This window comes from Enoplosus armatus, chromosome 19, assembly GCF_043641665.1.
Source record: "Enoplosus armatus isolate fEnoArm2 chromosome 19, fEnoArm2.hap1, whole genome shotgun sequence".
NCBI classification, from domain to species: domain Eukaryota; kingdom Metazoa; phylum Chordata; class Actinopteri; order Centrarchiformes; family Enoplosidae; genus Enoplosus; species Enoplosus armatus.
Window position 1 is genome coordinate 15,171,285 of NC_092198.1, and position 19,502 is coordinate 15,190,786.

The following is a 19,502-nucleotide window of genomic DNA, read 5'->3' on the forward strand; positions in this document are numbered from 1 at the left end:
TATGATAAGTTTTACCTTTTCCTTTCACCTTAAGTGTCAGATGGTGTCTCCAAGACAAAACCTTATCAGATGTAGGTATTTATCTCAAACTACATGGAAAAGTCTGGATCTGGATAGGGGAGGTGGAGAGGGAAACAGTGCGCAGGCGGAACCACAGTGATGAGGCGGCAAAGAGGAGGGAAATTTAAAAAGTCCGGACTGCCTGGTGATGACGGGATAACTTAGTCGCGCGAGGAAATCGGTTGACCTAGCTACATAAAAATATCTTCATAACTTGCATAAGCAGCCCGCGGACATTAGATGTTAACACAAGATTATTTTTGAAACGAGTATCGGCCTCTATGTCACAGAATGGAGACTCATTACGACCAGGTAACATCCGCGAATCAGCCGTTAGCTGCGAAAGTGGCTAACGCGTTAGCTTTAGCATTGTTTACATTGTAAGTTGTCGTTACCTGCGATCTGTTTATCTATTGTTTTTGATACGTTTATCTAGCTTAAATTATGCGAGGGCGTCTGCAAAGGGAGTTGTTGCTGCTTTCTGCTGAGATAGCAAATTATCTTAACGATATTTGTAAACATATCGGGTTGTTTTCGCTTGCGTAACGTTTAGCAATTCATGAAGCTTTTAGGAGCGTAAAGGTGAGCTTGGGCTGTGGGAACTTTTTGAGAGGCATTTAATTAATATTTTCTTTAATTTTATAGACCAAACAATCAGTAATGAAAGTAGTAATTAGTTGCAGCCTTCTTACAGTTTCTAAAGCAACCTCTTCTTCTTGTCTTTAGATCTTAGACTCACCCTCCAAAAACAGTTACATTGGGAGCTATTACCAGCCCCCAGACAGGATACTACCAAGACAGCTGGAGCTCTCCGCACACTCACCCATCGGCATGGACCCACAGGTGACCGGTCCTCAGGTGTCTCAGACCAAACCTAGTATTGACAGCAAAGGTATGGCACAGCAATTATGTCAAGCTTCTTATCTCATACAATGTTTTTGTTATGGCCACCTACAATTACCAGGTATGCTTTTCTTTTTTTGTTAACTCCTCTTAAGCTGTTGTTGATGCACTGAAGACCCTCCAGGAGAAAATCAGGAGGCTGGAACTGGAAAGGAAGCAAGCGGAGAGGAGCTACCGACAGTTCTCCAGTGATGCTCAGAGTCATCAGCAGGTTAAAGCATCTTACACGGTGCCCAGTCAGCCGGCAGTCAGCCTGCCCGAGACAGATAGCTCTGTCAGGAAAGGTAAGTGATGGAGGGTGCAAAGGGAGAGGCCACTGCTACTGACATTATGAAAATGCAAAGTCCTCTGTAGATGTAATAGTTGTGTCTGGTTTCATGATAACAGAGCTGGACTCGAAGCTGCAGTCTGCAGAGGCTCGGTGTAAGGTTCTTGAGAAGCAGCTGGACTACATGAGGAAGATGGTTGAAAACGCCAAGAAGGAGAGGAATGCACTAATGGAGAATCAGGTAGTCCAAAAGGCTATAAACTGAAAGAAGCAAAATTCATTAACAAATCTTTCGTTGAAAGTGCACCCTAATTATGAGGCTAATATGATGTAGAGAAGCGGTTGTAAAAGGATAAAAAGTGATGCTTATATTCCCATTAGGCTTCACTGCAGAACGAGCAGCCAAGCAGCTCAAACACCCAGTCTCAGCGGGAGAAGCTGGAAAAACTTGAATCAGAGTGTCTCAAATTGAGTAGGACCCAAACTCTGGCAGAGGTAATTCACAGTTTTCCAATTGATTAGCCTGAACACTAATCACCACAAGCTGAATAATGAGATCACTATTTCAATGCAACCTTGCTTTCAGACGAAGCTTTCCATTCTGGAGCAAAAACTACTGAAAGAAGAGCATGAGCGTAAACTTGTGCAGGAGAAAGCAGACGAGGTCAGTCCACGCCGCTTCACTTCATGGTTCAGCTAGCTCTTTGAAGTAACATTAACACCAGAATCCACATTTTCACATTGTTTTTTAATTCTCCTTACCCCAACAGAGACATATTTTACAGTGAATGCAGACAATTATGCATATATTTTTTTTATTGTGTTATTATATAAACATTCCATTACTTTTTGTTCTTCAGAAATGATCTCTTGTGGGTTTTACGTTACATGAAACTGTCTAATAATGGTAAAATGCCAACAAAGAATCTTCTGTCTTTAACCATGTTATTGTTGCCATGCCCACAGCTGCGGAAGGAGTTGGACATCAACCTTCGATTGTCTGTGCCAACTTCAGAAGAGATGAAGCCAAAGAAGAAAACAAAAAAGACCATCAAGGTACTTTTCTTACTGATAAAGCTAATTAACTGCCTGCATTTAGTTGATGAGGAAAACATTTGTTTGCACTTAGTACTGATAACAGCTGTCTTCTACCTCAGAAAACCTCCAGACAGAGTGAGCTGGCATCGCCAAGCGGCCCAAGGCACAAAAAAATGCCCTTTGTTGCAGGAACAGTAAGTCAGTTCTGCTCTAAACCACTCAAAAAATTATCCACCGTTTCCCTTTTTTATTGATTTTGATTTCCGCTACCTGTCACAGTCGACAAGCCCAAGCCATTCAGTCCACGCCAACATACAAAGTATACTACACATGATGAAGCACCATCAGCCCCAGCTGTGTGAACGAGTGAGCTCTCTGCACAGGTCTGGTTGTGGAGCCAAGAAAAGCCTCCAAAAGGACTTTTCTCCATCGTCCACCACGTCTCACAAGCCTGACAGTGAGCCCAAACAAGCAGATCAGTCACTGGGCTCGCTGTCCGACCTGCTCTTGGCTCTGCAAGACGAGCTAGGACAAATGAGCTTGTGAGTAAGCTTTTTATTATTGTTTTGTTTGACCTTTTCTTTTACGCATTTAGTAATGTGTGTTGTTTTTTTTGTCAGTGAGCATCAGGAGTTGGTGGGTCAGATAGATACAACCCAACATCGCGAGCAGAGGCAGGATCTGCAGAGAGAACTGGAGAGGTTGGTCATCAGGATGGAGGAGAAGGCAGCTCAGATCACTAAACTTCGCAAACACCAGCAGACGGTATGTGAACCATCACTCAGTACAATCCAGAGGCATGTTACCTCATTAAGCAACTTTATAGATGTGTAAAAGTGTTGTATGCTAACAGACCTTTAAGTAAGTCCAGTGTCTGTATGTAGTATCAGCTGACCTCCATCACTAATTGTGTAGATAGAGTAGATGTGTAAAGTTTTCTGTCTTCGGCCCCTGCACAGGTCCATAAATTGACCCAGAGCCAGCCATGCACTGAGGAACACATAGCCAAGAAGTTGAGTGGGATCGAGCCACCTGTTCCTTCTCCTGTTAAGGCGAAGCAGAAAGCAAAGAAAGGTGGGACCACTCACAACAACCTGCAGCTCCTCAGAGAGACCCAGAAGTTCAGAAACAGCCTAAAACAAGACGACCTCTCCTGGGAAACATGAGAACTTTCTGTGTGGGCTTTGATACTACAGCTGGTTGAACCACAAGACTCCCCTTGGTTCGTTGCAGCCTGCTTGCCCCCTCTCTTCAAATGGGACATTTTTAGTAACAAATGAAAGAGGAAATAAAGTGTTTTTGTGATTTACACTGGATTTGATAATGTGTTACACATCAAACCTATTAAGATTGAATAGTATGAATTGATTAAATGAAATCTTGCACATACAGGGTCCTTCATAGGTAGAGGGTGTATAGTTATGGAGCATGACCTTATATTTTAACTCAAATGAAGCTGGAGTAATCTAGTTTTAATATTTAAATTTGTTAATAAAGCTTATTCTCTTTTACTTGCGTGCCAACACAAATGTTTTTCTCTAATTTTGCACCATTGTTTGGACTTCATACTGAGAACCACTAGGTGGCAGTGTTCACCCTATGTCTGTTTTACAAAAGAGATTTTTACTCCTGATACACCATACAGTTGCATGTACAATAATAAGACATAATCTTATGCTCTTACGCTCCTACTGTCTTGAACAGCCTATAATAGAGATGGACCAAATGCTTTGTGAACTCTGTTGCAGCAGCTGGCCAGACAGCTGAGTAAATGTAGCCCGACCACAAGACAAACGGATGTGGTTTGTATCGCTGTGCACAAGTGGGAGAAACTGCTTTTTCACACGGCCAAAACAGCTCAAATCTCTTAAATTCAACTCTGATGACTGTTACTTATCTTAATTGCTGGCTGGTCAGATGACAGGACACATTGCTGACGTGGCTGAGGCTTTTATATTTGTTGTGTTTATTTGAGTCAGCCACCTTTTATGGGATGAATAACCACATGTGTAGCTGCCTCATACCATTCCTCCATTATCGCCTCATTATCCGGCCTCAGTCAACATTTTTATTGTCACATTTTTTGATACAGTAGTAGTATAGTATTTTTGACCTTAAAGCTAATCTCAGTCGCTCCCTGTACCACCAACTGGAATAAAAATAAAAATGACAAGTGCATCATCCTTATGTGCCATGTCCCAGGCTTCTGGGTCTTGGGGGGGGGGAAGAAAAACAGATGATTGTTATTGTTGCTCTCAGCATTCCGCCTTTTCAGTTCGTTATCTGGCCAACATTGCTTGGTCCTGGTATTCTTGGCATGACTCTGGAGTTCACTGCATGGTTAAATGGACTGAGCTGGTGTATGAGCGAAAGACTAAATGCATTGTTTCTCTGTGCTCCCATATTAGATTACAGAGCATGACTGGACACAGCAATCTAGTTAGCTGAGGCAAGTCAAGACCCCTCCATGCCCACATACAACATCTCCATCCCCTCCTATTCACTCTCCTGACCCTGCGGCTCTGGTACCTTGTGACTGCACACCCCTCTTTTCGTCTGCTACTGAACAGCAGTGGTGTGTTCTGAGAGCAGTGTGTGTAGGAGGGCTGGGTAGATATGAGTGTGTAAGGCATTTTGTTGTGGGTGTGTGAAAGGATTGCCTTTAAACAGGTACAAGTCTACAGTGTAACATTCAACAAGAACAAGATATGCCTACAGTCAAGTGGAGAAAAATTGAAAAGTAACATCCACAGTGTTTCTGTTTATTAAAAATGATGGCTGATGGTAGCAAAGGCCCGTAACAGATGTCCTTGATAGAGCAGCACAAGCTTCTCTATCTCTGTCTAGTAACAGCACATCATACTAAGTGCAGGGTTGTTTGTAATGGACACACAAGAGAGACATTGTGGTGTGGTTTTCCAAAAAACATTCTCTCTCCTGAAAACTCTCTTTGGTTCTAGGAAACCGTGCCAGCTGGGGACTCTGGGCCACTGTAAGAATAACAGTCTGCTCAGCACAAACCTCGTTCGAGAATGTAGTCAAGTGTACGGACCGTGACTCTTGAGTGACACGCATGCACGCTAACGTTTCCTACAGAGCTTTTTTGCTACATAAGCGGAACCTCGCTGTGACCTCGGAAACTGCACGTGTCCTGTCAGGAGCGCAACACAGTTCCCAAAGCGCTTTACAGCTAAGCAACTTAGGGTTCAGTGTCTTGCTCAAGGACACTTCGACATGACGGGGGCAGCTGGGGATCGAACCCCCAACCCGCTCTAACCAGCTTTACCTCCCGTGCGCCACCATGCCGCCCAGTGAAAACTCAGAGAGTGAAAACTTGTTTTGAACAGGGGTGGTTTCTTTGGTTTTGGCTGTCATTGACCTGTTTGGATATTTAATATTAGTACATGACAGCAAATAATGAAAGTGTTGTTAATGTTCTGCTGCAAAAAAAACTTTGTACTTGTTTCCTTTTCAAAAACATGTTGATTGCTATCATACACAGAAAGGAGTAAACATCAAGAGAATGCTGCAAATTATATGTACAGTAATTTTCATCCCCAAGCTAGGTGAGCACCTAGCTGTTAGCCCACTTATTAAACTTTATTATGTAAAGAATAATGTATGTAGACTTCAGGAAAAGCTGTGGCCATACAGTGAATGATTGTAGGGCTATTCGTGTGTGTATGGCCAAAGGGGGACACTAGTGTCACCAAAAAACCCTGTTTATTATCAGGTGGTGTTCCCAACCTTTTTGGGTTTCTGACCCCTTAAAATTAAGCAATGTCTACTGTGACCCCTCGTCACAGGTTATGGTTGTGAGCAGTTCCTTCTAGGATTGTTTCATTTGAGGGATCTTTGAAGGCCTGAATAGATGAAAGTATTTAGTATTTCTCTGTAAAGAAATCTTTATTTTTTCTTTATAACATGTAACACAAACACAGGTTTTCTTTCTTATCCTTTCAATGATCCGGTAAACCCTCAGATTTATCTTGGGAGCCCATGGAGGGTCCCGAATCTGAAGTTGGGAACTACTACTCGAGATGATCCGGTAGAGAAAATGAAGATGGAGGGCATTGATGGGGAAGGGCAGATCCAGCACGTACAACATCAGAGAGGTATGTCAATAAGAATTGGATTATGCCTGCAGATTATATTGGTGCTTTTCCAATATTGACTCCAAGCATATTGGCCAACACACTCAGACAGAGGAGCAGGTAAAGCTGATGAAGTTCCTCAGCCAGTTACAGATATTGTAAAAAAACAAACAAACATCAGTTTGGCATTTGTGGTCTGTACAGTAAATATGAATCTACCTCCAGCAGCAGGTTAGCTTAGCTTAGCATAACAAAATGTCTGGAAACACCTAGCCTTGCTTTGTCCAATGGTAACAAAATGTATTGCCAAATCCAGATTTTATAGATAAAGAATGCCAAATTTGCAGATACCTAAAATGTCTAGATACTGTAAGGATGGTTTGTTCAGCATTGCTTTGCTGTTAATTTCGTCTTTAACAAGAGAACTTGTTGACCTAGCATTAGCTATACAAACAGGGGTAAGACAAAGCAAAGCCTGAACTCGATACCTTTTGTTGTCTGGGCAACTAACCCCTTAAATTGTAACCATGGCGATGGAGCCTTGCACTAGAGACCTGGCTGTGTATCATTGTCCCACTTGTGATTTGTCATGTAAATTACCAGCTCCAAGAAAGTTGACACTGTTGTCAAATGAAGGTGAATACAGTGATTTGTTTTAACAATATTCAAACTTTATTGGTTTTACATTGTGAAACTAAAAAGGCAACACTAGAAAACAAGGCACAAAATAAAAAGGTTTGAGAGAAGGAAAAAAAGGGCACAAAATAAGCACAAAACTTTTCAGGAGGCATAGTGGCACCTGCAAGTGTCTACATATGGCTGTGTGTGAATAGTGTGTGTCAAAGCCAAAAAAAGACAAAACAATCGTACCTACAAGACTGATGGCCTCTAACACAAAAGGTAAAATATACGGCACTCCAGTGTGTGCACATAGCAATAAAGCCACAAGGCAAAAGGAGGGAATCAAAGCTTTTTTTAGTCGATGCTCTTGGAATTGAACACTGCAAGGCTGAAAACTGACAGGAGAGCCCTCCATGACCGAGCAAATTTGGATTTTTGAAACAAGTCATTCAATGCAACAATTGAAAATTACAACCAAAGTGGACTTCAAGTCATCACGCGACTGCAGTAAAGAACACCTTAGGTCTGTGGCTGTGGTTACAACTTTACCGGTAAGTTATTTTTATTACAATGTGCTAGTGAGAAGTTGTCCAGGCTACAACCAGGTTTCATCGAGTTGGAAACTATGCCATTCACTAGCTGGTTATAGCCATTTCAGCAGCATTTAAAAAAACACCTATAATTCTATTGTGTGATTGGTCAAAATGTAGGCCCTTAAATGCAACAGAAACGCCAGCTATTAAGTACAATACACAAACTTTTCAAACAAAAGCAGCCTGGTAGTTGCCTGGACAAGCTCGTCACTAGCAAATGCTCTGTGGGCTTGTTCAACAAGTTAAGGCTGAGCGTGACAAAACACATTTAAGCAGAATACAACACAGAAAACCACTTAACAGAGGTGTGAAAGTGCTGAGTCCCATAAGTGTGGCATATCATTTTACAAACTACAACTATATATGGATATTAACTGAATAAGGCACTTTTCCTTAAGAGGTGCACGGACTGAGTTAGTAACTTGGAGGAGAAGCTGCAGAGAGGCATCACAATGGACATCTATTGGTATCCATGGATACCAGAGGTGTTTTCGACACACTGGGATGTCAACATGTGATTCTGTGTTCTTAAGGAATGCAGCTACCATGTCGAAAACTCAGTGGACTCAGTGGACACACAGCCCAACAGCTGTGAGTAAAAGTTAAATATTTCTCTGAATTTGGGCGAAAGGCTCTCCGCATGCAGAGGATGTACAAATGGGTGCAGCTAAGGCTAACTCTGTAGCCTACTTGCCATAGTTGGGTCTTTGGGCAGAAGCCTAATGCCACCAGGTGACTAGGTTAAAAGGCGTGTTAATGTTGAGCAGCAGAAAACATGTAATCCTAAATTATGAAAGCCAAAAGAAAAAGAAAAAGATCTGCACTCATGAATTCCTTACTGTTTGTAGACATATAAAATAAGGTGGTTATTCATCCATTATCTTGTTAATATTCAATACTGAGTATTTATACAAGCATCTGATTTTTTTTTGGCTGAACCATGAAAACATTTACAAAGACAAAGTTACAAAAACAAAGCTCGTCAGTGCAATGCTCAATTTCCATGCCAAAACTGAGGACTTTGGCTTAATGCACACTGTTTCAAGGCATTCTTCCAACTAGCATATGGGCTAATCACAAATAATCAAGTGGTTTTTAAGTGTAAATCCTTAAGCGCTTATGCAATGGGAGGAAAAAAATCACAACTCCAAGCATCCAGCATGCAATAATGAAAAAAAGGCATTTAACAAAACATCCTTGACAGTGACAAGCCGCTACGAGCAAAATGTACCAATTAACACTCCTTCATTTAGCCTTTCCTCAAATTGAAACCTATAAGATAAACAGGACATGGCTATGTACAGGAGGGACAAAAAGTAAAGAAAAAAAACCACACAGTTAGCAGCAAGCTAATTAGAGAACTGCCATGAGCTCTAGCACGACCACTTGACAGTTGTTGCAGTTCTGCACTTCATTTACAATCCTTTCATTTACACGGCAAAGTCAGAAACATTTTTACCTCAATGCACTCTCTCCAATACTCAATCTTTTTTTTAAATTAAGCCCAATTAAGCCCCTTATCTTAAAAAGAAAAAAAACCTAAACAAAACAAAAAGGTACACTCTCAGATTTGTAGCACCTGACAGTGATCCGATTTCCTGCCAGCTCATTGTTCATGTTTTGAAATTAAACCCAATTTGCAACTGAGTTCTGAAACATAAACGGTGAAGTGGACATTTGAGAGCAGTATTGGGTGCTACAAAACGAAGAGCACCTTAAAAATGATTCATTTACACAAGGTCACCAGTGAGAAGACCATAGGTTTCACGCATAGTCCTCTACTTATAGGGAAAAAACTTCAAGCTTGACTGATCGAGGCCCTTGAGTGACAACTATCTACTTTACTCTTCAACAATAAAAGGCTTTTCAGTCCAGCTGGGATACTACGGCTCTCACCAATATCAGCACTGCGATACCGTTTCTTTCTTACAAACAGAAACTAATGATAACATTCAGGCCTCAACCAAGAAGAAATCCTCTTCCATTTCTCATACTGGACATTAAAGGCACTTCACTGCAATCACTGTCCATATCAAGAAGGTGCATGCCATTTTCTTTATCTCCCCATTCACTGTATTATACATTATTAAAACAAATGAATTATTCATATTTCTGAAATATTCTACAATCTTTCATTTTGACCCACACACCCCTTTTTGACTGCTCCACAGAAATGGGGCCAAAGGGCCAGCTCAGCGTTAGCATCCCGAGTGGGTACGTTTTGATGTCGGTAAAGATTAGAAATAACAGTTGTGAGATTAAGGGATCGGAAATGAACTTGTTACATGATTTATTGCATTGAGCCGCTCTACTGGCAGTTGGTTTTTGAAATTTTTTACAACTAGTATTGGGTGAAGGATTTCCCCAGGGAAGTCAACAGCAGAAAACACACAGCACTCCTAAATGAGACACAAAATAAGACCAGAGCTATTTTTTCAGTCTGATGCCAGATGATTGGGTGTTGCTTTTATTCCCTCGTAATGCAAGTAACCTCACCTCTTTTGCATCATCTATGCACACACATACATGATGATACAGCCGCATGGGGGAGAGAGAACCTGCCCACGATTCAACAGGCTACAAGCAACACTGAATCATCACAGTCGTCTTATTTAAGAATAGCTGTGAACTCAAACAGTGTTTCCAAATCAAGACAAAAAAAATGATGGAAATTCTACCAAGTTTGCAGCTATACTACTCCCAGGCATCAACAAGAAAGCTACGTTGTATACATGAGTCATTCTTTAACTCTCATGTGGTGTATTTATATGATGAATTATGAGGAGAGGGGCTGGAAATATCGCTGGAAAATGGACAGCATGATGGAGGTGGGAGTAGCTACCAGATGACGTAATCCATATGCTCAAGGCTTAAATGCCATATCACTGGAGATCCGTCTGGTTTTACAAGTTAGTGCGACATGAATTATCATACATACAGGCCTGAGTGGGTGCCTTAATACAGACTACAACAGCAGCGCTAATGCAGGCCTAAACCACAAGTGGCACAAACATCAAAGATCTAGAAAACCTGCTTGAAAACACTGTTTGAGTCCGCCGCGATGAGTGCGTGCCGAGTGGTGAGTCTTCTCTGGAAGGTTCTAGTTGGCAGGGGATATTGAGCAACGTGGATCCAAAAGTGCGGCTGCTTCAGAGGGTGTGGTAGTTGCGGTCCTTGGACTTGCAGAATTTGTAGAGGAAGAAGATCACGGCCTGCAGGCCCAGGACCAGCACTATTCCACCAATGAAGCTCGCAGCGTCAAAGGTGTTCTTGTGAGGATCAGGGGAGGGGGCAATTGTTGTGGTACTTGTGCTGGTTCCAGCTGTGATAAAGGACAGAGCAGAAAATGGAGATGAGTTATTCTTGTTTGTGTACATTACAGGACAAATTTTAAAATGTGCTCGCTCTATCACAATGTCAGCCACTTACTTGAAGTAGGGGATGGAGCCATAGTGGAGATGTTACCACTGTGAGTGGGGGCAACAGTGGACATAGAGGTTCCATTGCCTGTTGCAGGGTCACAGTAAGAACACATCCATTAGTCTTTACACCGTTTGACTTTAAGCCATTTAACTTGTTTAAAGTTGGAATCCTTAAGATTTCAGGCCTGGTTGATGTGACTATTTCACTCACCATTCTCCCCGCCTTCCAATAACTGCACATTACTGTTTTCAAAGTCTGTGGTTTTATCTGGTCTAGTGAGCTCCTCCAGAACTAAAGTATAGGTAGGCTTCACCTCTAGGACACCGATGATCAAGTTACATTAGTCTTTTTTAAACAGTAAAAGTTGTATCACATAGTCTACATACGTCGTTTAAGTTACTATTTTATGTGGCGTTTTCTTTAGTGGGGATTTAACCATTTTAATGCTAGTGCTAACCTCCCCATGTGCAAATATTCCACCAAAACAAGTGCAGCATCCTGGGCTCAACACCACCCAAGATGATTGTGATTGGTTCAAAGAAAAACAAACAAGCCAATGGGTTGAGCCAGACCTTCCTCCAAAGTGTGGAGATAAGTCTGGCTATGCGAGACTACTCTTCATCTAACAGCTCACAGTGGCTGGTCCCTTAGTTCCATCAGCCCCTTGACAAAAAATGATCCACTGACTAAAATTACAAATATGACAAATACATTGCGTTTCCTGTGACTGCTTCACAATAAAAGCCACGCTGTGTTTCTTTTAATTTGAGGCAGCAGCAGTAGGAAATGTTGGATTTGCATTCGCAGTAACTTCATACAGCTCTGATAAGATGTAAAGAGAGTGAACAGCGATGCTGTTATCAGTGAGATGAAATTAAAAACAGTAACACTGAAATACATGCTGCATCGTTTCCTGTGAGTCCCTTGTGCATGTGAAGGCAATCTGAATGCAGCACGGGAATAGTGGACCCCGCTACAATGAAAACTCTACAGAGATGTGATTACAGAAGTAAATAGATTGAATAGATATTAAAAACACAGACCATACAGATTATAAAAAATCTGAGATTCTTTAAACTGGACGACATAGACTACAGCAGGGAGTTGCAGAGGTTTTTAGTGACTGGTTACCTGTGGTGCTGTTAGCGGTGGTGGAGACAACAGGGGTGGGGGAGGCTGTAACAGGAGGGGAAGTAGTCGAAGGAGCAGAGGCAGTTGAAATGGCTTCAGTGGGTTCATAAACTGGACAGGGAGCCAACACCAAGACAGAGTGAAAGGGGAAACGCAAGAGACACCACCCAAAGAACAAGGTTACACAATACAACATAATTTCTCTTAGGCAGGTGAAAAAGATGTTTTACACCTAGTAGAGTCTTTTGGGAACCAAAACAAAGACAACATATAAAGAGACAGCCCCAAAGTGCTTAGACTGACCATTAACTGACACCTTAGTTAGAGCAAAGCTAGACCCAAACAGAATCTGCAGACCATTTAGACCCCTAACTTTGAGACATGTGTTTCTTCAAATACAAATATGGAGTCTGCTGATTCTCTTGAGCCCTAAAAGAACAAGTTAATATAAAATATTAATTATCCGGTCTGATATTTAGAACCACTATGCTGTTAGACTTACCTGAGCAGCTAGCATTGTTGCAGGTCTCGTTTTCTGCCAGAAGAGTCATGTTGTGACAGCCAAGAGATACTGAAACAGACAAAAGTACCATGAATTAAATGCCTGATTCATGCTTTATATGAATTAAGTTTACCCAAGTAGGCAGTAGATTTCAGTGTCTTATGTTGGCAAGAGCAAAGGCACGTCATTTTACTCATTTAAGTTCACTGTAATCCACTGTGTCCAAAACATAATGCCCTGCAGTCCTGATCTCAATGTTGCTGCATCTGATGACCTGCCTCTCACTTGTTCTGTGCATACAAATAGTTAAGCAACATGATACGCAGTGGGACAATTCTCTTTTCATATCTCCTCCACAGGAAGGTGAGAGCAGTTGCTAACACAGGCCCACATCCTGCCGTTCCTTCCATCCTGCAACCCCCCATAATAACACGTCATCATATTGAAGTTGGGCATGTCTGAAACCTGTTTCTTATGTATTTATTTTTCATTTTTACCACATCAGTGCTTTAGCGTTTTAAGATCATGACTCGACGCATCATTCATTTATAGCTCACTGATAATAGAAAAGAAAGCCACTTAAGACCAGCAGTGGAATAAGTATTCAGATTATATATACTTAAGTAAAAGTAGCATTAAAACAATGTAAAAATACTCCATTACAAGTAAAAGTCAACATATTACTTAGGTAAAAGTACAGAAGCATTATCAGCAGAATTAACTTAAAGCATCAAAAGTATTTGTTAGGCAACAGAAGGGCCCCTGTCAGAGTTACATTACTATAGGATTAAATTACTAATATACTAAGAAGCATTTTAATGTTGTAGCTGGTTGAGGTTGAGCTCCAACAACTTTATACACTGTTAGGTAGTTTAATCGGTCACAATGCATTACATTTCATAAACTAAGAAAATATTTTGTATATTAAATGTTTATCTGCAAAGCAACTAGTAACTAAAAATGTTAAATATATGTATTTCCCTCTGAAATATAGTGGAGTAGAAGTATAAACTACAAGTACCTTGGAGTTGTACTTTCTTGCAGCAATTTACTTGGTTACATTCCACCACTATGTAAGAATGAAGACTTATTTGTATTTTGTATGTTCAGTCTGCTGATAGTTTGATCATCTAGGTGTTTTCTCTTTTATTATAAAATCAGGTTACTAATTAACCATGAGAGAAAGGGACTTTGCCCCACCATGAAGTCTTTTCTGTCCCAAACACACAACAAGTGACAAGAAGTCAAGATACAGACGTAGCTTAGCATTTAGTTATTTATTCATTTACCTAAGATACCAAATTTTGATAGTCAACAGACATGATAGCAAAAAGGAAATTCCATAAATCAAACAACCAACCCTGAGATGTCTATTAATTTGTGTATTTTTCTTCAATGGTACAACCCAGCCTGAGCCACAGTGAGGAAACCATGAGTCACAACATCTTGTGACTATAGATTACTTTCACACCCAGTTATATGATATTCACTTAACTGCTGTTGTTCAAGCTAAACTGTCAACAGACATTATAGAAAGCTTTAGCACAGACAGGTGCACATCAGATTAGTGTAAGTTCCTTAATGTTAAAAATAAATTGGGGATTCTGAATGTGTGTGAAGTTTTAATAATCGACAAATATATCATGTATTAGAGCTGAAATGAAGATGACGATAACAGCTGAAGATTAATCTGCTTCTCAAACGTGAGGAGTTGATGCTTTTCTTTGCCATTCATGATGGTAAACTGAATATATTTGATTTTTGTCAGATAAAAAAGCAGTTTGAAAGAGTCACCTTGGTCTGTGGGAAATCATAATGGGCATGTTTCACTGCTTTCAGACATAAACTAAAAAGCATAATGTAAAAACCTTACTTATTCCATGACATGTTAGCAGCTCAACAATGCTTTAATTTGGACTGGACGTGGACACAGTAATGAGAATACAGTAACAGTATACAAATACCCAGCATGGCCACACTTTGCCTTCACTTGCCTCTCTGGGATGCCGTTTTACACGTCCTGAAACTTACACAATACGGAAGTGGAAAATATATTTCCCATAAAGCTTCAATAATTGTTCAGTAAAGTGATGGGAAGGCCATTACAGGCCATTGACCTTGTCGTCGTGCTGATAAAAAATTGCTCTTGAATTTGTTTGTAGCATATGGGTGCATTATCATACTGGAATACAGGAACATCATGAAGGGATGTAGTGCACCTGGTGCTGTAAAATGCCTTGCTACACCTTGCTAGTTATACTTTAATCCACAGCATCTAAGCCTAATGACTCCCACCAGATGGCTGCCCATAAATTACAGGACTTTAACAGTAAGGCTGCAGCCATTGTTGAAAGCATCTTTTGGCTTTCTCCAAATAGGGTCAAAAATGACTCACAAGTCTGTGTTACATTTTCCACAGCTCACAGGGCTACATTTTGTGGTCCTTTTATCAGGTTATGCATCTTTGTGCACCAAATGGCTGTCCTGTGATAATTATTAGTTTGTGGAGCTCAGGATGTGAAGTGTCTGTTAGGACTTTGTCACTTGGCTGTTGGTTAAATTATGCGGTTATTATTGAAGCCGGAGTTTTGTGGTATTTGGTAGCTATTCTATTAGGTGTCTATCACGATCACAGAGAATTGACTCGCCACCACTGTTTCTCTTTGCCAATGCAGCCTCTCCCTGTTTAATGTATGTTTTCACCTTTTTCCAGACTGTACATGACACGATTTAGCAGTTCTGTTACAACTGACCAGCAAGGAAAATGAATTTAAAAAAAAAATTGCCTCATACATTTTAAAATCATAAAGTGAAACTTAATGGCTCACTCGCCTTTGTAGTTACATCAAAGATCAAGGCAAGTGTTGCATTAGACACGGTGATCCACGTATGTCGAGCCATGTGGGAGGAGGGTTTTTTCACTCTCCAGTAGGTCAGAGGGCTGTTATCTTGCAGGCAGCTGTGAAAGGTAGGATGGGTTCTCACCCTTTTTTTTTTTTTTTACAATATGGTGACATCATCATCACCACAAGGTATATCCACAGCTTGCTCAAGCCAGAGGTGTGAGTGAAAGTCTCAAGGGCCCATCTTACCACAGAAAACAGCCTCTTGGTTGAGAGCATTCAACAAGCTTTGTCACAGACTACGGCCTGTACTTAGAGGCGCTACAGAGCTTGCATGTACACGTGTAGTTTTTGAGCGTTTAAACACTGGGCTTCTGGGAAATGTGCCTCTGACGCCAAAAGCTTGTTTACACAAAATCCCTAAACCGAAGATAAATCTGGTAATGACAATGTGGTAGGCGTTAGCTTGCTGCAGCAGTGTGGTTACACTGTGTTCCAGCAAAGCCATCCGAACTGGCCAAAGCTGACCTTTCTGGTTTTTGCTGAGTTTATATCAAATAGGTGATCCATTCTTGAGTTTGTGAAAGGCTTTAGCTCGAGGCTTAGTTGGTGCGTGGATGTGTGTCTGTGTGGTAAGCAGTCAGTATTGTTCAGCATGGTTGTGCCTGCTTGTATTCTGTGTAGTAGGCTGGTGTGAGTAGCTTGTTCTGGTGTGTAACAGCATTGGAGGTGAATCTTTGGGAAGTCCGGGTAGAAGATATACATTTTCCAACAAGAACAAGATAAAAACAGCCAAACCTTCCCTGAAACTGTGAGCAATGAGTCCTTAACTTGTCATCTGACCTGTCCTGTTCAACTATAAATCATTAACTAATGTGTCATTATAGAGCCATATAACATAGAGACAAAGCAGAAGGAGGGTGTGGGATCACCACATCCCAATACAGCCTCTCCTGGAGTGAGTCAAAGCCTCTCATTGGTGAAGTAGTTGTCGAACAGGTCAGCTCCTATGAGAGGTAACGTACATGTGCTTGTCCTACTAAAGTAAACTGTCTATGTACTGTTTTTTGTAGGAGCAAAGCTTACTGATTTTGTATATGCTAGACCAACAAGTAATACAGTTAAGATTACACACATGTTACAGTATCTTTCGTCCTTTGAGCCTAATGACAAGTGAAATGTAAGACGAGATCATGGTGTTCTCTCGTCCTGAACTGCACTCGATGCAGGGAACAGGCACAACAAGGCACATGAAACTTATCTTTTATCCTATCTGCACACTCTTTCCTCTCACTCGTACCTTTATCCTCTCCTTCCTTCTGTTTCCCAGCGTGAGGAAATCGCAGGCTTCCTGCCACACATCCCCTCTCTTCCTCTCCTGTTCATCTTTTTCACAACCACTAGAGACTGTGTTTGTCCGATTACACATACTGAACTCAGGCCAACATTGGAGTAAAGCCCTCTAAGGCGATATGCTCAATAACCACTATACTCACAAGGATTTGTTTTTCACCTACAAGGTTCAGGTTTTGGCCAGAGGTCTACTGTAGCCTCTACCTCACCAAACACAGAGCTAGAAGGGTGCTTTAAAGCCAACGATTACAAGATCACTGATCACTGCTTTACCCATAAAACCTGTAACCTTATTTCCGGATACTGGAAACAACCAGCTCCACAAGCCATAGGGGCAACTCCTTTTTACTGAATGATGCATATTTCTAATCACAACCAGCCAAACATCCAAATTAGGTTGAAAAATACCACTGCAGCATATTTCTCCACGTCGCCCTCTGTAGAGCATAAGTCAGAGAGATTTCTCAAGTCTGGAGCGCTCACTTTTAGACAGATATTTCTATTAACATAATGAATATGCAGAATGGCGATACAGAGATGTAGGCAAAGGGCAGCAAAACCACAATCAGAACTTAAGTGAGTGACTTAAACATTAAATTTCTTATGAAGAAAACAACAAGCTTTACCTCTGCTGCATTGTCAGTCCTCTACAATGTATGTATTGGTAATAAATAGTACTCAGTCTATGCACTCAACTGCATAATAAAGCCCAACCTCTGCCCCTCACCCTATGGTAAGTAAGTAGTTTACCCCCAAACCAGACTGTCCAGATCCACTGCGTTGGTTAGTGATTACGATACAGCTCTGGCTTTAGAGACATTGAGATGACATAATCTAAAAGTCAGCATCCACTGCCACACATTCCCTCCATACCCAGTAATCATGTGTGCAATCAGCTCAGCTGTCTGGACAATTTAGGACACACAAAGACCAACCTGTGCCTCTTGCTTCCACAACCTGACACACATTTAGGACAGATACTCACATGTTGTGCAGTTGCCCCAGTGGCAGTCAGTAGTGGTTCCACACGCATCACATGACAGAGTGGAACATCCGTCTGCAGAGAAATCATAAATCACATTTAGTTATATGGCAGTTTTTAATAACTGGTAACTTCCGACATGTGATAGAAAATGAAACTGTCGCTCTCCAGATGTTGCTATAAAATGGTGCGGCTAAAAATGATCTAACTCTCAATAGCAATGTTAAATTCTCTTATTAAGAACAAACATAGCAGGGTATTACAGTGTAATGAATCTTACTAATTGTGACACAACAGAGAGGAAAAAAGTGAAGGCTGTTACATAACAAGCTGATCTGGTACCTGATCAACTGGATCTGACAATGAGGGTTAAACCCGCCTTGTTTCTGCCCTGTGTCCTCTCATGAGTCACATTATGAGAGAAGTATTGCAGTTAATTTACATCTAATTGCGGGTCACACAGCTTGCTAGCAGGCTAAAGCGCTAGCTGGTCCTGACAACTTGAGTCCCACCGGCCAGCGTGGAAATAAATCTGGCCAAGTTGCCAAAAGGATATTTTGTACGTGTATTTTTTTGGTGAACCAAATCAGGAATGAGTAACAACTGTCAGACTAAGAAGCGACAAATCTCAAAATTAAAAAAAAGCGCTACGCAGTGACCAAAAATGGAGGCAAACACACAGATTAAAATCAGCTAACTGGTGATGTCTTCACCGAGCTAAGGAGGTACAGTGCAGGCTGTAGCTAGCAGCTAGCTCAGCAGTGAGAGGTCGCAAACTTACCTGAGTCTGTCGCGGCTGATGCGCCAATCAGAGCTACAACTACAGTGAAAAACACCACCCTCACGTACATGACTGCGGCCAACTCAGGGCTCTTATCTGCTCGACGGGGAAACGTATCTGCTGAGAAACGTCGAGGATGAGGCTTCGGAAATTTCACAGCTTCCTCGCGTCTTGCGTTTCTGGTCGCTCCTGCTGTTGCTGCTCGGTAGTTCGCCACTTCCTATTTGACAGGTCATGTGGCACTTTTTTACTGGGAGGGGTGAGGAAAGGCAAGTGTCCGTGAGCTGCTAACACGTCAAAGGCAAGAGAGAGAGAGAGAGAGAGGGGGCGTCTTCATATTTGTATTAAGCAAGCTGCTGGGTTTCACTTCTGCTTGTCTGAGGCACCTGAGACGATAACACCTGATAAAAAGTGCACCCGTGCCGCAAAACACTGAATATTAATGAGCTAACAGCCAGCCAGGGCCTGATTCACTCGCTGCAGGGCCCCAGAGCACAAATGCACTATGGCCCCCTGCCCAATTTCATTATATGAACAAATTATATTCATAGGTCACAATTACAATTTTGATCAAGGTATTTTTATTGCACATTTTCATAATACACCTACCCTTTACCCTAACCTGCACCTGTAAATTTGAGTCAGTAATTTTTCAGGAAAACCACACAAACAAACGAAACAAACGGTTTGACATTTTTCTACAAATCAACAAAGGCTGCCAAATTGCCTAGAAATTAAAAGCAGACACATGCAGAGATTATTTTATCTTCTCTGATTTGATATATTGCATAATCTCTTTGATCCAGTGAGAATGTGAAGGGGGGAGAGGGTCTTTCAACAGTATAAGTCGCCTGACTAACAGAAAGTATAACTGCATTTTGGACATCTAAAACTGTATTTAACCATGAAC

The 19,502-nt window shown here is 41.3% G+C and overlaps 2 protein-coding genes across 4 annotated transcripts; one reads left to right on the forward strand and one right to left on the reverse strand.

Moving 5' to 3' along the window:
• The first annotated feature begins 249 nt into the window (after positions 1-249).
• On the forward strand, positions 250-3,732 carry cep57l1 (centrosomal protein 57, like 1). Its single transcript, XM_070926003.1, has 11 exons — positions 250-372; positions 787-952; positions 1,059-1,247; positions 1,351-1,472; positions 1,613-1,726; positions 1,818-1,895; positions 2,198-2,287; positions 2,389-2,463; positions 2,549-2,811; positions 2,890-3,034; positions 3,229-3,732. Exons 1-11 carry the CDS (start codon positions 352-354, stop codon positions 3,433-3,435), a joined length of 1,470 nt encoding a protein of 489 aa, XP_070782104.1. The 5' UTR covers positions 250-351; the 3' UTR covers positions 3,436-3,732.
• Positions 3,733-7,321: 3,589 nt separating this feature from the next.
• cd164 (CD164 molecule, sialomucin) lies at positions 7,322-18,799 on the reverse strand. 3 transcript variants are annotated; one of them, XM_070926163.1, is made up of 6 exons: positions 18,593-18,799; positions 17,815-17,886; positions 12,634-12,702; positions 12,132-12,176; positions 11,007-11,084; positions 7,322-10,899 (listed from the first exon to the last, which is right to left on the reverse strand). In XM_070926163.1, exons 1-6 carry the CDS (start codon positions 18,660-18,662, stop codon positions 10,727-10,729), a joined length of 507 nt encoding a protein of 168 aa, XP_070782264.1. In that variant the 5' UTR covers positions 18,663-18,799; the 3' UTR covers positions 7,322-10,726. The 3 variants fall into 3 exon arrangements, with proteins under 3 accessions (XP_070782264.1, XP_070782263.1, XP_070782265.1); XM_070926162.1 differs by having other exon boundaries at positions 12,132-12,242; XM_070926164.1 differs by lacking the exon at positions 12,132-12,176.
• Positions 18,800-19,502: the final 703 nt, after the last annotated feature.

Excerpts from the sequence above, each read along its gene's own strand:
- cd164 (XM_070926162.1), bottom strand. The coding sequence starts at position 18,662 with ATGTACGTGAGGGTGGTGTTTTTCACTGTAGTTGTAGCTCTGATTGGC. Across the intron at positions 12,703-17,814 it reads CTGGGGCAACTGCACAACAT|TATCTCTTGGCTGTCACAAC; the intron begins GTGAGTATCTGT and ends TGTCTGTTTCAG. Across the intron at positions 11,085-12,131 it reads CACCGCTAACAGCACCACAG|GCAATGGAACCTCTATGTCC; the intron begins GTAACCAGTCAC and ends ACCCTGCAACAG.
- cep57l1 (XM_070926003.1), top strand. The coding sequence starts at position 352 with ATGGAGACTCATTACGACCAG. Across the intron at positions 1,248-1,350 it reads AGATAGCTCTGTCAGGAAAG|AGCTGGACTCGAAGCTGCAG; the intron begins GTAAGTGATGGA and ends TCATGATAACAG. Across the intron at positions 1,896-2,197 it reads TGCAGGAGAAAGCAGACGAG|CTGCGGAAGGAGTTGGACAT; the intron begins GTCAGTCCACGC and ends CCATGCCCACAG.